This window comes from Nipponia nippon, unplaced genomic scaffold, assembly GCF_047370975.1.
Source record: "Nipponia nippon isolate SJK-2023a ecotype South Korea unplaced genomic scaffold, ASM4737097v1 scaffold_6, whole genome shotgun sequence".
NCBI lineage: Eukaryota > Metazoa > Chordata > Aves > Pelecaniformes > Threskiornithidae > Nipponia > Nipponia nippon.
Genome location: NW_028262380.1, coordinates 27,476,158 through 27,497,889, shown reverse-complemented (window position 1 = coordinate 27,497,889; position 21,732 = coordinate 27,476,158). Strand labels below are relative to the sequence as shown.

The 21,732-nt window shown below is 39.6% G+C and overlaps 1 protein-coding gene across 1 annotated transcript in view; it reads right to left on the bottom strand.

Annotated features, from left to right (window-relative positions):
* The window catches only part of GRXCR1 (glutaredoxin and cysteine rich domain containing 1), a 42,245-nt gene extending 21,184 nt beyond the window's left edge, over nt 1-21,061 (bottom strand). The window contains exons 1-2 of the mRNA XM_009474218.2: nt 20,666-21,061; nt 18,055-18,057 (exon numbers count right to left, since the gene is read on the bottom strand). Of these exons, the coding sequence (XP_009472493.2) occupies nt 18,055-18,057; nt 20,666-21,061 (399 nt within the window). The remainder of the gene's footprint in view (nt 1-18,054; nt 18,058-20,665) is intronic.
* Nucleotides 21,062-21,732: the final 671 nt, after the last annotated feature.

Below are 21,732 nucleotides of genomic sequence, written 5' to 3'. Positions count from 1 at the left end.
TATCTTTCAGCCTTATTACGATCTCACCTACAAAATATGTCTCTGGAGCCAAATGTTTCCTGGCTTCAATAGCACTTAAAATCAAGATTTGGGTGTTGTCCCATTGTTTTAGTTTCTTTGAGTATATCAATCATTATAAGCCACAGAAAGCATTATTCTAGGATGATTATTTTATATCAACTAGTTTGACTAATGATACAGATACATTTGGAGTTTTTTAGCCAGCCAAAATTCACAATTCAGCCCTGTAAAAGTAAATGTGATAGAGAGAATGCACTGCCATTCAGAAGGCATTCACTATATAAAGTGAATGAAACTGCAATATTTCCTAGAACACACTATGTAGAAGGGAAATATTTGTCACTAAGAAGGTTGACTGGAACTAAATTTCATAGAGTAATATTCTAGCTCTTGGACCACGATTTCTTCAGCACACATCAGTGAAGATTCACCTGGATAAAGTTCCATGAGACTTTCTCAGTGTATGCATTTTACCAAATACAGTGTTTGCTTGTTGGGTGAACAAAGTGGCCTCAAACCACACGGAAAATACACTTGCTTGTTCTGATATTGATCTTCATCTTCACTGAGAGCTTGATTGCTTCTCAGCTTTCAGTGGCAGGGCCACAGCCCAATTCAGTCTTGTTCTTTCATCTGTTAGTTCGAAAATTGTAATGTCAGCTCTGAAATGAACTGATCAGGAAAGGGGAGAGGAAAGAACGCTAAAAATTGCTCTGATGCTGCTCATCAAACAGCCTGTTTATCTGTTACCCTTCTCTTCCCTTGTCAATTCATTTCAGAGTAACAGGACTTCCTATACAAGAGAAAAGGTGCTGGGATTACTTTAGTTGCAAATATAGCATTTGCAAAATGGCTCTTTTGAGACAATGAACAACACCAACCTGTAAGACTTTGTCTTTCCAGCAAAACTCAGTTTTTCAGTGGGGAAATGCTGCTGTTTCTGATAAGTAGTTTTCACTTTTCACAGCTGTTTTACGGTATATTTAATATGAACGACGACCTTAACCTATACAGAACACATCATGCAAACTTCAGCCAGCACCTGTCCTAATGATGATTTTTCTTTGGCAATGGGTTATTCCATATTTCCCCTCTGTGCCTACTCTGTGTTGAAAGACTGATTGTAGTGTCCTGTAACCTGGCATCCAACCAGGGAAACAATTGTTTTCTACAGGTGCAGTGTTACCAGGAGAGTTATAAGCTAGTTTTACTAATGTTTGATTATCTGCTATGTTTGATAAATGACTTTCAGCTGAACAATCTGAGTAACGACATAAACAATTTCTCTTTGCTTGATGTAATCTCTGGATCAGGAAATTGAAACCTATACTTCTGCAAAATTGTGTTACAGTGTTAACAGGAGACATAAGCACTCTGATTTGCTTCTTGGGTCTTTGTCTGCATAAAACAAATGTTAATTAGAAATGTTTATTAAATTTTAATACCAATTCTTAAGAAGTAGGCTGTGCCAGTCATATACAGATGAGGAGCTAAATTCAGGAAAATTCAGTGGTAAAACCTGCAAAAATTTTGCAAAACTTTAAATTCCCTTGTGGTCAGGACTGATGTTTTGGTGGAAAATTATGCTAGAGTTTGTTCTTCTGGCTAAAACAAAGTTAGGAAGAAAACTCACTGTAGATGTGGTTAAAATATAGGTATTTTTAAATTGTAATCAAAAGAATGAACAAAAGGACTAATCTTAATGTTGGTCACCAACAGGTGTTGTTGCAGTACAGTGTAAAAACCAACCTATGTCCTCCCATCCATCTGGCTTTGCCAAACCTTCTGAATTCAAGCTATAATTGAAAACTGATGTTTCCATAGTCCTTTTTTCTTTCTCTTTACTTCAGAGAACTGACCAGATTGCAGGCTAAGCTTCCCTTCCCCTTCAGTAAGCCTGATTGCTCTTCATCTCTCTTCCAGGTCAAAGGACATTAACACTCAGTTTTCCCCAGGCCTCCAGGAGAGATTTGTACTTTCTCCAACACTGCCAGCATGTGGAAGCCTTTCTTCTCCCGCCTCTCGCTTTCTGCTTTATTCTCTCAAGACAGAGTACTTCACTGCCACACTTGACATTTCTGGCAGCTATTGAGCGAGTGATTTAAGTGCAGCCCTTATATTTTCCTAAGATTTACGTAAGGTCAAAATTACAAGCCTGTGCTGCAGGCAGGCTGCAAGAATGGCTGGGAGCTAGAGATTTCCATGGTGCCAGCTCAGAAGTAGCTGATGCCTCTTTGTTATGTTTCAGCAGGGCTAAGCATATAATGAATCAGGCAAAATGGGACAGAAGCCCACCAGAGGACTCACATCACTAAGCAGATAGACCTCCCCAAATCAAACCTGCGATCATTTGTAATGAACACAGTTTCCAGGTTTCTGGACATGTCTTACTCACTGAAAGTGTTGCACATATCTTATCCTTTCATATGAAGATCATTGCCATGCATTGCCATGGAGCACCTATAATGCCACCATTTCAGATGAACTCTGCCTTTCTGGTGCAAACTAGTGCCACAAGCCAAGCCAGGAAGACACTGAGTCAAAACCTTCAAAGTTTTGTATTGGTTGCAGTTTATGCCTGAAATGTGATGAATTCAAAGCATTGCTTCCCTCTCTGGGAGGTTTGTTGAGGAATTCCATGAATCCAGGTGAACACATTTACCCAATCATCTTAATAAACATTGAAAATACAGGGTACTTAAAATCATTGCAGAGCATCTCCACAGCCATCACACCAGCTTTTCAGGCTCCCAAACAACATTCCAAACACTGACAATCACAGCTCTTCCATTTCCCTCCAAGATGTCTCTGTGAATCCAGATAGCAGGAAGCTTTCTCCAGCATCTGATGGATGAACTCAGTTTTTCTCCTCAAGTATTTGATTTATCTCCTGAATTCCCTCTACAATATCAGTGTTCCTATTTTATTCCTCTCCAGCCTATACCATATATTCGCAGTCACAGACCTTGCATAACTACCACTTGAGATTTTCTGCAAACTAATTATCTCAGTTTCTACAACCCAACCAGTCTCATTTGCCATGACCTTGGTTTCCACTAGTTCTTCTGGCTCTTGGTTAGCTTCATCTTTTCAAATACCTCTACAAAATAACTTGACAAGGATGCTACATAATTTCATCCTATCTACTGAGAGAGGTTTCTCCAAAGACACTTCAATTACCTTTATCATCTCAGAGAAGGACCTTTGCTTCCCCCACCAATAACCTCTTGCGTTTTACTCATTTATTCCCAGTATCCACTCAACCTAGTATTCTATCTCACCTCCTGCACTGTTTGATGTAAGTTGAATTCCTTTAAAAATAATCAGATACAAAGTATTTACTAAACTAATGAGGTATTTCACTATGTGTAAATAATTTGCACTAAAATTCACACCCAGTCCACAGAAAGCTACGAAGCATGGTAGCATATCAGTTGTCAAACTGAAACTTTCCACTTCTGCAAGAATATTATTTCTCACAGATATGGCTTGTGTTGTGGCAGGCCTGAATACAGTTGTGATGTCTACAAAAATGTACAACATTATATTGTTGCATGAATTGTGTGACCATTTGGAGGTCTTTTAATTTAGGTCTAAATTTTGGCCTGAACTTCCGTTGCACATTAGACTCATTTTGGCTCCAGTAGCCTGTCTGAATTATGCAAAACTAAGGGGACATAGCTTTTAAATTATCCCAGTGAGGGTTTATGACTGTGTTACATCAACAACAAAGGAAAGGAAAAGATCTGAATTTCTACTTTGGCTGTTTGCACCTGTTTACCTGGAGACACTTTTCTGAAGACTCTGCTCACAGAACAGCAGCATAATAGTTTATGTAATATGCCTTTGACATGAGAAAGATATAGGCATTTTAAAATGTCTCGAAAATTGGGAAGTCAAACAAAATGTGAAAACAAAAATGGTAGATTCACAATTTATCATTCCTACCAATTTTTTGTGCCTACTAACAGACAAAATGAAATTACAGAACAGGTAAATTGGAAGGTCACTGTTACTACTTCAAAGTACCTTGCAAACAGAAACTAATTAATGTAAGAGAGAAAAAAAAAGTCTACTGCATGTCACCTAAAGAAATGCTGCCATCAGTAAATTAAAAATGTATGGCTTGAGCTGCATAACGTCTGCCTGCCTAAAGCTATGTCTGTAAATAGTGTGGAAGACCAGAGAACTCAAACAATGGCTCACAGATGGGTCATGGAAAGAATGTTAATATTAATTATACAAATCTAAACAATGTGCAAGCCCTGGAAATCTGAGAATAAGCCTCTAGTCTTAGAAGATTCATCCTTGATTACACCTTTTAATTTCCTTGCTTAACAGTTATGAGTTACTACTTGGTAATAAAAGTTATATGTAAGAGTATGGAAATAATTATTATTTAACATTTGTTTAGTCTTTATTTCACCTCTGTCTCTTTATCACTAGCAACAGGGAGAAACAGACTGAGTAAAATGAGAATTGGATTTCAAGAAAATGGAACTTTTTCTCAAGTTTAAAAAACATTGTTCAATTTTTTCACCCACTTTTTCTGGGCCTTTCTGTTTTCTGGTTCTAGTCAAAACAAGAAGAAGGGATGGAAATAAAAGAAAAGAGCATGTAGGTCAACTTGAAAGAGTTCTGACTAGCACTTAGTGTTTGGTCACTTGCCCAAAAAGGACTTTTAAGCATATCTAGACTTGCCTGTATTTCGTTGTATGTATGAAATACTTGAATAAAGGGCTAGTTATTTTTCTTGCATAGTTATTTTTCTTACTATCAGTTCACATTTTAAGGTACTTTGGGGCTTCCTTTTTAGTAATATGAGTAGGATTTTTCAAATGTGTTTAATTGTCTTGAGGGGGAATGTTCTGTCCTGCTACTTACTCAGACTTTGGTAGTGATTCTACTATTCACTTATGTACTGTTTCCCATGATGTCACCCTGAATTATTAAAAAAAAAAAAAACACAATACATTTGTCTTAAACAGCACCCTTAGCTTTTGGGCACAAATCCTACTTTCTCTTGTCATAAGCAGCTTTTTCTTTTGGTTTTTATTTATCATACTGTTTAAGATGTTTGAATCTTTAATTGCCTGTCTGGGGAGGATCATTGGGCAGCTTGTGTCCTGTTTGAGAATATTCTGCAAGTAAGGATGTCTTTAGCCAGAAGAGAACTAGAGCAGGACTTGCTGAGGGCTGGCAGATAAAGATGAAGGTGTTTGATATCTCAGATCATGTGGAAAAGTTAGCAAACAGCATGGCTCCAAATGAGTCCTGGTTTGAGCACACTGGTCCCATCTGTCTGTAATCACTGCTGCTTCACTCAATAGAACATTTCATACTGAAGAGAAACAGAGTTGTGTTGATCAGCAGCAAATGGCTGTCATGAAGATTACTATGTCTACGCTGACCCATTTCTTTTTAACTTGGCAGCAGCTTTGGAAAACCCTGTTTACAGTTCTCTGGCAGGCAGATGAAGTTTAAAAAAAAAAAAAAAGGTTCCTATCCCTTCCGTCTTTCTCTTTTCTCCTCTCTTTCACCAGGTCCCTTGCTCATCCTTTCTAAAATATTCTCTGTGTATCAGAGAGACTGATAGATGCTAATAATAACATAATAATAATACATACATACATACATGAATCTCTGCCTCAGCCATTTTACATTTAAACATAGCCAGGGGCAGTTTACTCATGCGGTGATCCCTTTATAGTTCCCAAATGTCAATTACAGTTTGGTTAATTAAAAGGCATTAGTGGTCTATGAAAACAAATTCTAGTCTGTTCAGCTTCTTATAATTGTGATTCATCATATTTCTGACAGGAGAATAAAATGATTAGCTGGTGACATCCTGCTTGTGATATTACATGGCTCTTCCTTCTTTGCCAGGGTATGCTTTGTGTGGTGAATGGATCTGTTTTCCTAAGACTTACCTTCAATATACCAGAATATCATAGGAAACAGCATGATAGTCCATAACTTCTTCCTTATTTGCACCAGTGCTGCAACTGGTGATTTTCTTAGTGTTAAAGACAATCACCAAATAAAAACTGATATTCAGAAAATCTCTTCTCAGCTCAGCTGAAAATTTACTGCATTTTTATTGGCAGGAGTTTCAGCCTTTCATCATGGATTAATTATACCCTAGGTTTGGTCTGTCTTATACAACAGAACTACTTCTGCTCATCCAGAAAACAACTAAAGAAGGTAATAGCATAAATTAAATAAGGCACCACTCTGAACTGCAATCAGTAGCAGAGAAAATTCAAAATTATGATCCATTCTTCACAATTTACCTTCTTAAGCAATAAAATCAGAGGAAAGTTAAATGAAGTCTGGCTTTGATTTGGGATACACCCTGGAGTTTTCATGTTTGGCAGATAATGAACTTTCTGTCAAAAGTTATATTATCTGTATTCCTGTGAATGGAAGCTGAAATGAGATGCACTAAGATCCTAAAACTCCCAAGGAGTGGTGAACAAAACTGGGAAACCATCACCCTCCCAGTATGCTTAGTTTTTATTTCCAAACATCCAGCAAATTATGTACTTTTTCTTTCCTGCTGCTCTATAGAATTTAAATTCTACCTGAAAACGTTACTCATCTGGGCTGAGATAAAAACAAGCTATTCTGTAAAAAGCTGAAGTTGTCATTTGTACTGCACTGTTAAGGAAAATTCCAACCATTTTTTGGGTGGACACAGGGCATTCTCTTGCACAGGGTCACAAAGCACTCTGCTACTGGTAATGAATTTTGCACAGGTCTTTGAATGAGGTAAAGAGCAAAGTGGAGCTATGCTTAGTGCAACAAAGTGCTGATGAAGTGCTGATTCAGTCCTTACTCCTCAATGAGAGCAAGCTTTATCTCTCAATATATGTATGTGATGAAAAGGAATCTCATGAAGTTATAGCACTACTTTGTTTTGTACTAGCACTGAGTGATGAAGAACCTTGTTTCCCTGCTATATTACTTAACCTAATTGGAACTACGCTCTCAGCTATCTCATTACTCAATAACACACAGAACCTTGGTACCTTCATCTCCAAACCCTAAGTAGTTAATTATTAGTTATACTCTCAATCTCCATTTCTTTAAATTAAAGATCCATCTGCACTGCACACATATGATGCTTCATTCCTTTTCTTATGCAATAGATTCCAAAACCAACGGCAGAGAGCTTGAGATTTTTATGCAGACATAGAGGATGCAACTCCTAGACAACACATATAAATCAGCTCTGCCCTAGAGTAGCCTATACTGCAGCTCCTAGCCTTAGAATCATAGAATCATATAATTGTTTAGGTAGGAAAAGACCCTTAAGATCATCGAGTCCAACTGTTAACCTAACACTGCCAAGTCCACCACTAAACCACATTCCTAAGCACCACATCTACATGTCTTTTAAATACCTCCAGGGATGGGGACTCAACCACTTCCTTGGACAGCCTGTTCCAAAGCTTGATAACCCTTTCAGTGAAGAAATTTTTCCTAGTATCCAATCTAAACCTCCCCTGGTACAATTTGAGGCCATTTCTTCTTGTCCTATCGCTTGTTACTTGGGAGAAGAGACCGATCCCCACCTCACTGCAACCTCCTTTCAGGTAGTTGTAGAATATCCCCTGAGCCTACTTTTCTCCAGGTGTCCTGGTTTCAGCTGGGATAGAGTTAGTTTTCTTCCTAGTAGCTGGTATAGTGCTGTGTTTTGGATTTAGTATGAGAATAATGTTGATAACACTGATATTTTAGTTGTTGCTAAGCAGTGCTTACACTAAGTCAAGGACTTTTCAGCTTCTCATGCTCTACCAACTGAGAAGGCTGGAGATGCACAAGAAGCTGGGAAGGGGCACAGCCAGGACAGCTGACCCAAACTGGCCAAAGGGATATTCCATACCATATGATGTCATGCTCAGTATATAAACTAGAGGAAAGCTGGCCGGGGGGCTGCTGCTCGGGGATTGGATGAGCATCAGTTGGCAGGTGGTGAGCAATTGCATCATGCGTCACTTGCTTTGTATGTTCTTTTATCATTATCACTATTATTATTGTTGTTGTTGTTGTTATTATTTTATTTTATTTTCTTTCAATTGTTAAACTTATGTTCTTATCTCAACCCACAAGGTTTTTCTACTTTTACTCTTCTGATTCTCTGCCCCAACCCACCAGGGGGGATTGAGCAAGTGGCTGTGTGGTGCTCAGTTGCCAGCTGTGGTTAAACCACGACAGCAGACCAAAACTGAACACAGTATTCGAGCTGCACCCTCACCACTGCTGAGTACAGAGGGACAATCACTTCCCTAGTCCTGCTAGCCACACTATTTCTGATACAAACCAGGATGCTATTGGCCTTCTTGGCCACCTGGGCACATTGCTGGCTCATATTCAGCTAGCTGACTCTATCGTTTCACAATTGCTATGCCCAAGATGGCCTCCAGCCGTCACATCACCCACCAGTCCTTCTCTGTTCACAAACAGCAGGTCCAGCAGGGCACCTTCCCTGGTTGGCTCCCTCACCAGCTGCATCAGGAAGTTATCATCTTCCACACACTCAAGGAACCTCCTGGACTGTTCCCTCTCTGCTGTATCGTATTGCCAGCAGACACCTGGTAAGTTGAAGTCAAGAGAATACATTCAAATAGAATACATCTCCATGGAGCAGAGCTACAGACCTTGTTGCTGAAAAAAATCTAAGGTGTAAGCCTTTTTTTGGCTTTTTTACCAAATAGGTAAAATGTCTGAAAATCAGAATGTAACAGGTTGTATGCTTCATACCAGTCAAAATAGCTGCCGAGTTAGTTATTCTGTATATATCGCATCTGCGGTTGGAGTAATTTTTTAGCAAGCTCTGTGTGAGCAGCTTTATGCTCTAGTCTGATTCAGAAATTTTCCCAGAGATGTATATTTTTTAAATAAAACACAAATTGTTATTCTTATACTTTTCTTCTAATAATGTTCTTATAATAGGGCTAGAATCTATATCATGTCATAGGGTTAGGTGTGTTCCGGTCAAGGAATATGACTACAAATGCAGATGCTGAGATGATTAAATTTCTATCTGCTTTTCTTTTGGAGCAACATTTCAGTGGCTCCTTTGCATAGATATCATTTAATCCCCTGCAGCAAGAAAAATAAATAACATTTATTCTAATACCATATCATGTCTTCAAACAATGCTGAAACCCCACACTGATTACATTTCTGCCAGTTGCATAACCTTCTGCCAAAATGAGAATTGAGACAGGATGAAAGACACACCAGAAAGTTCACTAGACATCTCTCCTTTTTGACAACTCTTGCTCTTATCTGTTGTGACTTCAAAAGAGAATTGCCAGAGCAGCTGATGATAAAACTACCTCATTGAAGGAGCTAAATAGTTCAAGACTGTTCCCAGTCAGTGGCAGCAGAAAAAAAGATAGTATTAGTCACCCGTATTCAGCTGCAAATATTGACCTGTAAAAGTGCCCTTCCACCCCACAGTGTCTCACATGAAGATCCACAAGAACATCATGCACCAAGCAGATAGGTTTGCAAAAGGCCTGACCACCCAGCAGGTGGTACAAAAACAATAGCTGCCATGGCAAAATTTTATAGACAGATTTAAATTAACAGAATCTATTTCTTGAACAAGTCATTTAAAAACTGCTTTCTCTTTTAAATCTACATGACAGCTTAAGTTTGGACTTGGAGGTACTGAGTAGGTGGTTATATTTTTGGATCATGGTGGGATTTGGAAGAACAACCGGACTTATCCACTGCATGTTTGGGAATCTGATTGAAAGCATCAGCCAACACCTGGAAAGGGAAGTTCTCAAGATGCAGATTAAGACCTGCAATAGGTGGAAGGAACTCCAGCAATGCTTAAAGGTCTCATTTTTCACTGTGTCTATCAGGCTGTCTCTTATGACAGTCTCCACTTGAACAACAATGAAATGCTTCACAGTTGCCTGTGGGCCTGGGAGGGAGAGTCCTTTGCATTTAGATGTAGTAAACCAAGAGCAGGACATGAGCAGCTGGGCAGGAAAAGATCACATTTTCTTTAAAAAGCTGTAACTTCACAGGTTTAGAAACTGATTGCTTTCTGTCTTACAGAAGTTGCATGGGGAAATAGATTTTTCTTAAATAATAGTGTTTGACTGCTGTCAGTTTTTAAAACTTGTTAGATAATTAGCAATCGGCAGTGTTCCAAACAAGGCTACCAGGAGTAAAGGAAAAATCCTTTGCCATTGCACTGGCATTCACTGATTTGTCACTGCAGGATACAACATTGCATGTTGTTATAAACTTGTGCAAATATTGGACAGTAAGTTTTCCCATATTTCTTGGGAGTGGAGAAAGAACGAGGCTGCATGTGGTATTTCTGTGGTATAGAAGACATACTCCTCTGACATTATTGATGGATGGTGTGTCTAGATATTGTTCCAAAGCAAAATTGTACTGAGGTTATTAAAATGCTTTCCACAATTCATACTAGCAATGAATGATGGTTTTTCTGCCTTCTTTCTTGCCATGTGTGAAATGAGTCTCTACCTCACTGACTCCAGCTGCTCGCCTGTGACCATTTCTGTTGCTTTGTATGATGGAGGCTGTAAAGAGCTGTGCTGTGGCAGCCTCTCCACAACATAACTACTGTGTCAAGCAAAACCACAAGATTGCCTGCTTGGATGGGAAGCTATATTTTTCCAACTGCTTTTCAAAACCAACAGGCTGGAGATGCTGTCCTAATTACTATTTATCTTTCAAGTTTCGGAAAAATTCAGTGAGATTTGAGTTTTGTGCTTTGTACTATCTAGTACTGGATGTTGTAGAAATGAGGGAAGTTTTCATGCGTGAAAGTCATAGCCTTTTCTCTCTGGCAGCAAATTCCATTCTGAAGCATATTTTATTGCACTTAAGCTACAAACTTATGATAGTGCCAAACATTGCAGTCACAGGTTAAAGCTTCGGCCAAAAAAAGCAGTATCTCTTTGACCATTTCTTTCTTTCAATCTGTTAATCATGTACCTCGTGTTGGTGGAGTGTGTAATAAACTGTCAACACTAGTAGACAAATGTCAGAGCAGGCTGCTGACAGACCAGAGCAGTCTAGCAAGCGTTATCTGCAAATAAAGCATGACTTCATTTCTTCTCTCTTAGGAAAGGAAAAGTCCTCAATGACACCTACATGCCAATTAAATTGGCAGCAGGTGACTTCTGAAACCTGGTTTTGGTCAACTGCTAAAATGCAGTTTTCCTGGGTCATTGTAACAGAATACTGGTATGGCAGGTGTACATTTATGTTTGTCTAGCTTGTGTTTGCTTGTGTAGTTTGTCTAGCTTGTGCTTGTGCTTTGTGTTTGTTTGTCTAGCTTGTGCAAGCTAGGTGTTTGCAAATTCTCATTCAGAACTGAAACAGTTCTGAGATCTGTAAACTAAATGAAATTGTAATGTAATTAACTTGTTAGAAAGTATTTTTGCTAATGCATTCCATGACATGAAATCAAAAGCATTAGTACACGGCTGGATAAACATACCACTAAGGTAAAGATAATTCCTCACTTTTTTGAACTTTTTTTTTAAATTGAAGGAGCTGTGTTTCATCCTCGCTATTACCATATTTTTGCAATTGCACAACTGCACAGCTGTGCATTCTGGTGACAAATTGGCCCAGCGTAGACAAATATTTGCTTCCATGTTTGCAAATGTAACTAAAATAAGTAATAAGTTTGTAAATGTAACTAAAATGTAACTAAAATGTAACTAAAATGTAACTAAAATAAGACCACTAATTCCACCTAAGACACTGGGGTGGAATGAGGACCCTTAAATATTGGTTACAAAGTAATTTATTTGTACACAAAAATTAGGGGTCAATTAGGGGACCAAGAATTATGCTTGTGATTAATCATATAGGATGGTTCATATTTGTAGGCCATTTATTTCAGCTGTATGTGTTCCACAAACTTTGTGTACGCTGTGTCAAAGGCATGCAGATAAGAGGACACAGCAAATGAGGCAGTGGGTCGCCTGTTGTACCATGTCAAAGAAAGCAGAATAGCCCCGACTTTTCTTGATGGTCCTAGTTTTAAGAATATTTCAAAAGATATTTTCTTATAATTGTCCTGCTGAGTTACTGAGTTCAGCTCCACAGCCAGAAAAAAAATGAAGGGTTATTGCTACTAATTAATGATTAAGACTAATCAGTTCATCTTTTTCATCTCTATTGTAAGAGGCCAATTTAGAAAAAAAAGGATTTCCTACTGTTAGAATAAGTAGAAAAATTCTGCTCTAGCATCCTAAGAATTTTTTTATAGGCTGTTTACATAACATTACTTTTTTTCAAGTCAGTTTGAAGGAAGATGAAGCATTTTTCGTGTTAATTCAAAGGTTGAGCACCTTCTTGAGCAGTTCCACAAAGGGACATTATATAAGAGTACCAGAGCAGTAGATGGGCTCAGACCCAGTGTTCTAGTATGCCAGGTCATCTACCAGACAGACAATTAAAAGTAAGAGCGTGGCAAGCATATATGACATTTCCTCCTAATACTCTCCCAGTTTATGAGTATTTTCAGCTCAGAGAATTTCCTGAGGCCAATATGATTTAGGAATCCCACTTAGTACAACCAGAAGGCATCTTTTTCCATTTGGCATTCGCATTCATTGCCTAAGAATAGTACAGTTTCTTTCTTTCAAAAAAAAAGCAAAAGTATTTTTAGATTTAAAGAGAAAGGATGAAACAAGGTGGGAGAACATTGTTATCTGCAGTCTCTCATGTCTTGGCTACTTGGGTTCAGTCTCCTCTCTGCCTCTTGTCCCTAACAAGCAAGTCACAGGCTATGAGCTTTTCTAGGATGCCTCCATGCTGAAGCAATGCCATCACCATAATGCTTAAGAGCAAGAAAGAAAGAAATGGAAGTCAAGCATGATGCTGAAGCATAGCATTTGGGATGGCAAGTTGAGAATCAGCAAGCCTGTGTTCCACTCCTGCCCCAGCAACTTATTCATGCTGTCTTGTGACTGTCTAATTCAAAGTACAACTCCCACCACTGCCTCCTGCAGACATGATTTGTAACAAAGCAGCATCTGCTTATGTACGGTTTGTGTAGGATCTGATCCACTAGGCATGCTCAGAGGACACCTACTGCATCATGCCCTGCAGGTGAGACAGGCAAAGGAATGCCTATTTTGTGGTTCCCATAGGACATGAGTAGGAGGTAACTGTCATGTCCTGTCAAAACTGAGATGCTGAGGCACATGGCCAAGGCAGATCATTAGTCAAATTTTCATTAATAAGAGACTTTTACTGCCTTTGAGACAAGGTGGCACCAAAGAGAGGTTTGGAGGATCACAATTTTGGAGCTTGATGTCTAAGCCCTTCTTCAGAAGCCTATGAGTTTTTTGAATCTATACCTAAGGTCTTGATTCCCTCTAGTACTACCTATTCTGTATACACGTATTCACTGCAGTATTACCATAGCTTCATTGCTATGCCCTTTCTCATGCAAAGGATAAGGCCAGGGGATGAGGTTTATTAATAAATCACTCTGTTGGGAAAGTAGCCACATGGCATAGACTTCACAGAAGAAACAATTTAGTTCTGTTCTTCCTCACAGCCCAGGGCAGCATCTCTGCTTTTTCCTACAGGCTGCACAATATGCTTGGACCACAGGCACTCGGACCCTAGCTGGGGTAAGCCTGAGACAACTCTATTCAGTACCAGTCAGTTGTTAGAAGTTGTTTTCTATCAACAGAAGAGAGAAGGTCCTAATGACTGCAAAATGATCTTTTCCTCACTGCTGCTTCCATCCTGCATCTGCCAGAGTTTGGTTATACTTGAGACTCCAGTGTGTTTCATAGACCCTTGCTAGGAAGTGGGTCAGTTCGGTCTCTGTCTCGGGGAAGGCTGGTGTGCACAGATTCAAAACTGCACCACTCGTGCCACTAATGCCTGACCTCTACTGCAAAATGCGTAAAGGTTAGTTCTCAGCTGTCTTGCAGTTTAGGTGGTCATTACCTATGCTAAACAGATAAAAATATTGTAGCCAGTGGAGAAATATTAATTCAGTGTCATAATAATTTTCACTCACCTGCAGATGTAGGTGTGATTCAAGAAGCAGTCAAAGTACCCGCTTACTATATCCTCTGAAGCAGAAACATATGTAAGCACAGAACAGAAATGTTTATTGTACCAGGGCTTGCCTCTGCTTAGCCCCATACAGTGCACCTGAGTGTCTCAAGAACAGTGTCCTCATTTATGGATCCTTTACAAGGATCAAGGCACATCAGAGCAAGGATAATTTTGAGGCCATGCAGAGCTCTGGAAGGCAGGACAGATGTCCAGTACATGCTGATCAGACTGCCAGCATAAAAATGTAACAATTTTTTCTTCAGTTATTGATTCAATCTTGAAGAAGTGATAAATGTAACCATGGTTTTGTTGCTAAGCTTCCCAATGCTGAGTGTACTGAAAACTCAAGATATCCCTTACCTACATTTTCAAAAAATGAGACAGCTAAGTCTTTTTTAACTCAAAGCTTGTATATCACTTTCAGAGGTTTAGATAGTTTAAAGTCTATTTCTGACCATTTCAAGTCTATGTCAAATATGTATTTCAAGTCCAATAGCAGCAAACACTAAAATATCATGAACAGTCTAATAATAGACTTGTCTGAGCTCGGTGCTCTACAGCTGATTTATATGAGAACATGAGAACAATAAATACCAATATCCTAAGTACTGACCAACCCCAGGCTCCACTTAAAAGCTCACAGACCTGAACAACTTCCTTTTTAAATCAGCGTGGCTATTCAGCCACAAGCTCTGGAACTACCTGTTTTAACTGTGACGTAATCAGCTGAATCACTGTCCCATGCACTGTGGCCACAGATCAAAGCACTGAGGAAGGTACAAAGGAAGTGGTGAAGGGACACTATGCCCGTTCCATTGGTGATCCAGCTGTCCTTCTAACTTTGAATTTTCCATAACAAACTGAAACCTACTTTTCATAATCACTTGATCCTCTGTGTCATTACAATTTTTCCTATTCTTCAGTGGTTTTCAGAGCAACGCTGTTCAATAATTAGTTTTCCAGACTTGCTAACACTAGGAACATACACTGGAACTTTATACCTCAGAGGAGGTACCTACAGCTCACTGGAGTTTATCTCCATCCGTATAAGTGGCATAACTACAGCAAATGCTACAGCTTTAGGTTATCAGCACATTTCCCCAGCATTGCTACCAGTAGGTACAAGCAATCCAGCACGTCTTTTCCTTTTGCAAGCTATGCCCATTTGGGAGTCACAGGGCAGTGCGTACGGATGAGAATATGAAGGGAAAGTTCAGGAGACCATTTACAATCTTAGTCCAGTCCTACCAGGGGTCTTTGAGTTCAAAGAGTCCAATGATGCTGGAGTGTCAGCATTGATCTTCTGCCAAAGAAGCGAGGAGGACAACAGGACTTCTCTAGTGATAGTGCAGACCTCTCTCTTCTCCCTAGAGTTTTGAGGATTGTAGCGATATATGTCCCAGGGGCTGGAGTGGTATGCAAAGCAACACCCGCCCTAAAACCTTTTCTTGTCCTGTTGCACCAGAAACTTTCCTGAATGGCAGTTTGCAGCATCTGCCTTCTTTGCAAGACAGTTGTTTTTGCTGCTGTCTTTCATTTTATTTTCTCTATGTTATTAGCTGGTTTGCAAGCTCTGCATGTCCTGCTATGTATTCACTTTTCCAGGTCACCTACGAGTAAAGATGAAAGTGAACCTAACCACCCCAGAAGCTCTCCTTCTCTTAACAAACTTCTACCTGATTCTTAACTCTTTCTCACCTCTCTCTCTAAAGCTAATTCTTTATCAGGCTGAATATTGACTTGCACTTTACAACCTTAAATGTTAGCTCTACCTGAGACACCGTGCTGGAAAATATCATAAAGACCAAGTACATTATGTCTGACCGTTCACCCATATCCCCTCTGATGCAATGTTCACAAAGGCATTAAGCAGGTTTGTTAACCAGGCCTGTCCTTTCATAATAGACATCAGCAAGCCCTGCCTGAGAATGAGATCTGTAGCTAATTTAGCAGAAGATGACCTTTCAGAGGAAGCTGGAAGGCCAATGGAGTGTGTAAGTATGGAAACAGAGGAAAGGACCCATGCTGAAACAGTGGAAATCAGGGGAGACCTGTGTAAAACCTTTGGCTGAGCTTCATTACATTGCATGTTGGGATAGAAACCCGGTCTGGCATGAAATGATCATTGCACTGCTCATAATATTTCAGACAACCCAAGGATTTTTGTTCTGTGTCACCTGGAAGCCATCACAGGGATGGCCTAGTCATAAAAATTGGTCATGAAGAGAATTCTCTTCATTTATTTTTTTATTTATTTTAAGGAAACAAGAAACATTTCTCTACTACTTTCTGTGCGAAAATATAGGAAATATTCATACCCATTCATGTTTTAACAGTACTCTAAGCATTAGCAAATAAAAATTCTAGTAATGTACTGGAATAAGACCGCAATTACTTTGGATATGCAGAAAAGGGGCTTATGTTTCTGATACAATTAGCAGGTCACATCCTCAGCTCCAGACTTGCCGACAGCACCAGTTTCAGTGTTTCAGCAGGAGATAATTCCACTTATACCAAGGAGGTGCACAAACAGAGAGACTGGGAGCTCCAGATCCTTTCTGTTATTCAGGCTTTTCAGCAGTGTATGTTTCTCACGATTAAAATGTTCCCGACTGTTTGACTGCTGTATTGCCAGTCCTGTAGGAGGCCACCCCTCCGGCCCCAGGTTAGATGGACACGTGTGACCATCCCTGCCCTCCACTGCTGACCACTGATTGGCCTCCCACCTTCCCACCAAGCCAAGGATGGGGAGGCGTTGCCACAGCAACGCCCTCTCATCTCCCCCAGGATGTGGTTGCTATGTCAACACTCTCCTTGTGGCATCCACCCCTGGGAGGGAAAGGCTGGAGGGGTTGCCATGGAAACCATGCTCCCCTGAAGCATCAATAGTGCTGGTCTCTTCCCCACCTTTCTGCCCCCAAAGTGTCCTGCCATGAAGCTGAGATAACCCCCAGGCGTGTCCTGCTCTGTCCCACCCTGTCCTCACAGCCGTGCCAGCCTCAGCTGCACATGGCTGCTCCCACCAGGATCACAGCAGCTTCATCAGCCATGCAGGGCCAACCTGATGGGAGGCCTTTTACTGTCACAGCGCAGCAGTGACTCACATCTGGGGACACAGACAGTCATCGGACAGACTATTGCGGGGGACCTAGTTTCTCTTCTCAAGGAACGGTGGAAATGGAAAGTCACTGGCTGTGCTAGTATAGAAATTCTCAGTGCTTGGATGTGGAAAGATGTAACTGGGGATGCACATCTACTTGGCAGTAGATTTATATTCTCAGGTCAAGCTTGTATCATACAACAAGAACCAAAAACACCTTTTCATCTAGAAATACCTCCTGTATTACATCACCCTTTTCAAATTTCCAAAAACTCCAGAAGGTGTGATTTTTTTTTTTCTGATGAGTCTATTGTGGGAAGGAACTGCCTGAACCAATTCTGTAGGAAGGCTGTAGTTAAAAAAATGTGGAAAAAATATTCAAAAACCCAAATATTCCATGGAACGTTAAAATACATAGGAGTGCTTTTAGCACAGGTATTTGAACAGGAAACATCAAAGGTCTTGACTGCACAATGTAACAAAGCCCAGTTAATGAACCCCTGCTTATCCCTAGACTATCTGAGCAAAGTGATTTGTCTTAAAGGATCTCTCCTCTATCACAGGAAGCATCTGAGGATTTTGGTAATAGCATAGTAGAGGAGTTTACAGATATAGTCTGAAGAATCAGAACGCTGACACTGCAGAAAATCTCAAAAAAAAATAGTTTTGTGTCACAGAACACACACATACTCAGTATTTGTCTTTTTGTATACACATTTTAGTTCATAAGTGATACATTAAATACTAAAAAAGAAGCGTTTGCATCCAAGAATTTATCAGTGCTCAGGATTTAGAATTGTCAAGAGTTCATGTGCATACTCTGCAATTACAAATACCTGCTTTGACACTGACTCTGAGAAATGTATAATGGGGCAGAGATGGGCTCTCCTCAGGGGTAAGAGACTTCATATACAGCTTAACAGTTGTTATACATCTGCTGTGGCTTATGTAAGAGAAGCGAAACATAAAACTGCAGATGACCTCACATAATCAAGGGGGGAACTTACAAAAATGCCCAGATCAAGAGATTTTGAGTTATATCTTCTAATAGAGACATATTTCTATCTTACCATATCTTCGAACGAAGAACTCTTGTTGTTCTCTAAGTGGTATTACTGTGCAATTAATTGTCTGGAACAGACTTACAGAGCACTAGAAATCATCTTCTAATCTCATCCTAAAGGTCATTACTTCATTTATCATTGGACAGATTTCGATCATATTTTACATTGGGATCAAGCAGTTCCAAATCAGCCTCAAAGCCAACCTTTCTGCTTTGCTCTCTTCTGTCTTCACCATGTGGCATAGAAAATTGGCTCACAGTATGACACAAAAGAGATGCAAACGATCGTTCTTCTTCACCAGACTTCAAATTTTATCTCTGGGGAAACAGGAACTTGTTTGTGTAGAAACCTCAAATTGTGATGTTCTCTGCATATCTCTGAATATATGTCTTTGATCCAGTAGGTGCTTAAGGTAAGAACATACAGTTATTTCTGGAAATCAGTCATCTAGACCTGCCTAAGCAGAAGCTGCTCAGTTCCCCATATATTTTCCTCATCTGCTTTCAAAACCTGCCTATTTTTTTGGCCTTTCCAATGCCTGTAGCAGAGAGTTCTTAAATTTAATTATGTGCTGCATGAAAAACTGTTTAGTTTGTTTTCACCTGATAATTTAATTTTTCCACTTTCTTCCTTTGTAAAATATTGTTAGTACAAGATCCTTATCACCTTTGAAACCATTCATTATTTTACAGGTTTTAATTATGGACTTCTGTGGTAGACTTGACTACATATCATTTTCTGAAGTTATCAGATGGATATGCCTCCTACCAAGTCTTCCTTTCTTTTGGCACGGAAATAGTGCTGGTCCTAGCTGTAACTCTGCTAGGAATAAAGGAAACTACATTGCAATCAAAGTACATTGATTTCAGTCCATGAACCTTTCCTGAAGAACTTCCAGCCTAAAACTGGAGATAGAAACAACAAGATGACAGGGCCGCTAATTAAGGTGCATATGTCTTCAGATGGGGCCATTTATTTAGGTGATTCAAATTTCTTAGCTTGGTGTCACTGATGCAGTGGAAGGAAGCTTTTAGGAGGGAATGAGGCTAGTGAGGTGAAATGGTGTACTCCATGTAGTTAAACATGGAACAGTATTTGGAATCAAGGTTGGAGAAGAATCCAGACATGTCCCAGTTAACACTTCCTAACTCATATCTACTTAGAAAAAGTGAGTTTGTTACAAATTTTATCAGAGTAGGGAACTCAAGGACAAACTCTTCAGTGAGTGGCTTGAAAGAAAGCAAGCTACTTGAGTGCTATGTAATGTAAAGAACAAAAAAGAACGGCTAATTCATCTTTGAAATATCTACCTTCCACAGGAACATCAGTATTGATAAAAAGACTGTTATAATTTAGGTAAAACATAGAGGAAAAATTCATATTCAGAAGCAAGAGAATGTCAATCAATAGCCATTTCTAAACGTATTATGAAATGACAGCTTCAAAGTAAGAAAGAACTTTTAGAAGATTGCATTTCAATACACACAACAGTCATTACTAATATCAAATTCCTCATGCTTTAAAACTGCATAAAAGCTTTTAAAACAACGCATTGAAGTCAATTACAGGTTAATTTAAGTGACCATCCTAATTCTGGATTACAACAACCTTTAGAAAGAGTTTGGTTGCATACCTGATGGTCTTTGAATAGTAATGATTATAAGACTTGAATAGTGTATATAGATAAACTATATATATGAGCTAAATTTTTTAGAACATTAATCTTGATTTTTCTGAGGCCTGTATTTCTCTGCCTAAGGCATCAGTGTGGATATACTGTTTCGAATACAAATATTCTGCTGCTTCTACAAAATAAATGAAAAACAGACATTAAGAGAGACCTCTGACTAAGATTTCATTCCTCTGAAATTTTCATATAGGAAAACTGTCATTGCTGCCACCCTGCATCTAATTTGATCTGCTCTGCAGATTAAACACAATGGAATTTGCAAGTATACATATTTACATGTAGGGGACAGTAGATAACATCTCAAACTCATTAGGACTAATATAATAGGAGTGGAAACATGACACATCCCTGTACAGTAGATCTGTACAGATCTCCAATAAAGCCCCATTTAATTCCTCTGTTATGTTTCTTTCCTGGTCCATACATGGGAAACACAACATACATGTTTCTAGTCAGCAAATTTTAGGTCAATTTTGAAAGAAAAATTTCACAGTCAATTCGGAGTGTGGAGCCGGTGTATAGCAGAAAGAGTAAGCAAGAACAGCAAGTGGACAGCAATGGGAAAGAGGCAGAACTGAATTCAGAGTCTGAGAAACCATAAATGAGAGAGGTTTGGACAAAGGGAAAGAATAACTTTGGGAGTTAAATGGGACAGACACAAGGGCTTACAGCCAGCAGGACTACATCACCTACCTGAAATACTTTTGCCAAATTGTCAAAGAGGGCTTGACCAGCGCTGACTTTATGCTTGACTCCCCTGACTGTGCCGTTTTTGCTGAGGATGTTGACTCGCTTTGTACCAAACCCCCTCTCTTTAGTGGCTCGGACTAAAATGAGCAAGTCGTCCTGCTCGTTCTCATTTTCATCGCACTCGGACCCTACGTGTCCATTCTGCTGCCCGTCCACTTCACTCAGCCGGCTGGTTTGGTCGGTCTCTGAGCTACTGGCATACTCGGAGTCCAGAGAGTCAGCGGCCTCCCCGTCGGCATACACCTCCTTCAGCACCCTCCCGCTGTGCGAGGACGCAACGCGGAATCGAACCTTCCTCGACAGCCTCTCACTGCCTGCCTTCATCTCACTTTTAAACATCACCTCTTCCATTGATATAAGCAGTTTGCATTGTTCCAGCGTGGTGCCCATTGCATTTGCCAGTTTGTCACACTTAACAACAATATCAGCACTGCTTTCTGTTGACAGGGGTTCTCATATTAAACTAAAGAGTGTTCCCAAGAAGCTACACTGCCGTTTTGCAGTTAATAATGGATGTGTTTGTGCTATGGTTACCTTTAAACTAAAACCTGTAAAACAATCTCATCAATTAAATATTAAAAAGCCACTGTGTACTTTCTAGCACTAAGGAAGAAAGCAAGAAAGGCAGAAATTATATTCATTGATTAAAATAAAAATTCTAACCCACACATGATAAACACAATAACAGAAATTACACAAGTTTATATGAATGCAGTTTTTGTTTGCTGAGAAAGGCAAAAAAGAAGAGTTTTTGACAAGATCTGCAGAGCCAAAACTGTTTATGTGCATAATACCTGTGGTGAAAATCGTGAACTTCAGCATTGGAGTCAACGATGGGCACATTTCTTTCATCAAAACCGTTCCTTCCCCTACCAGTCAGACCTCATTCACCAAAGCTTGCTTTTCATATAAGCTTACAGAGATTCAGCGGGGAGCTCTGACTTGGTATTTTTTGATGCTGGCCTTTTCACAGACTGGCAGAGCAGTGGAGAAGCAATTAGTCACAATTT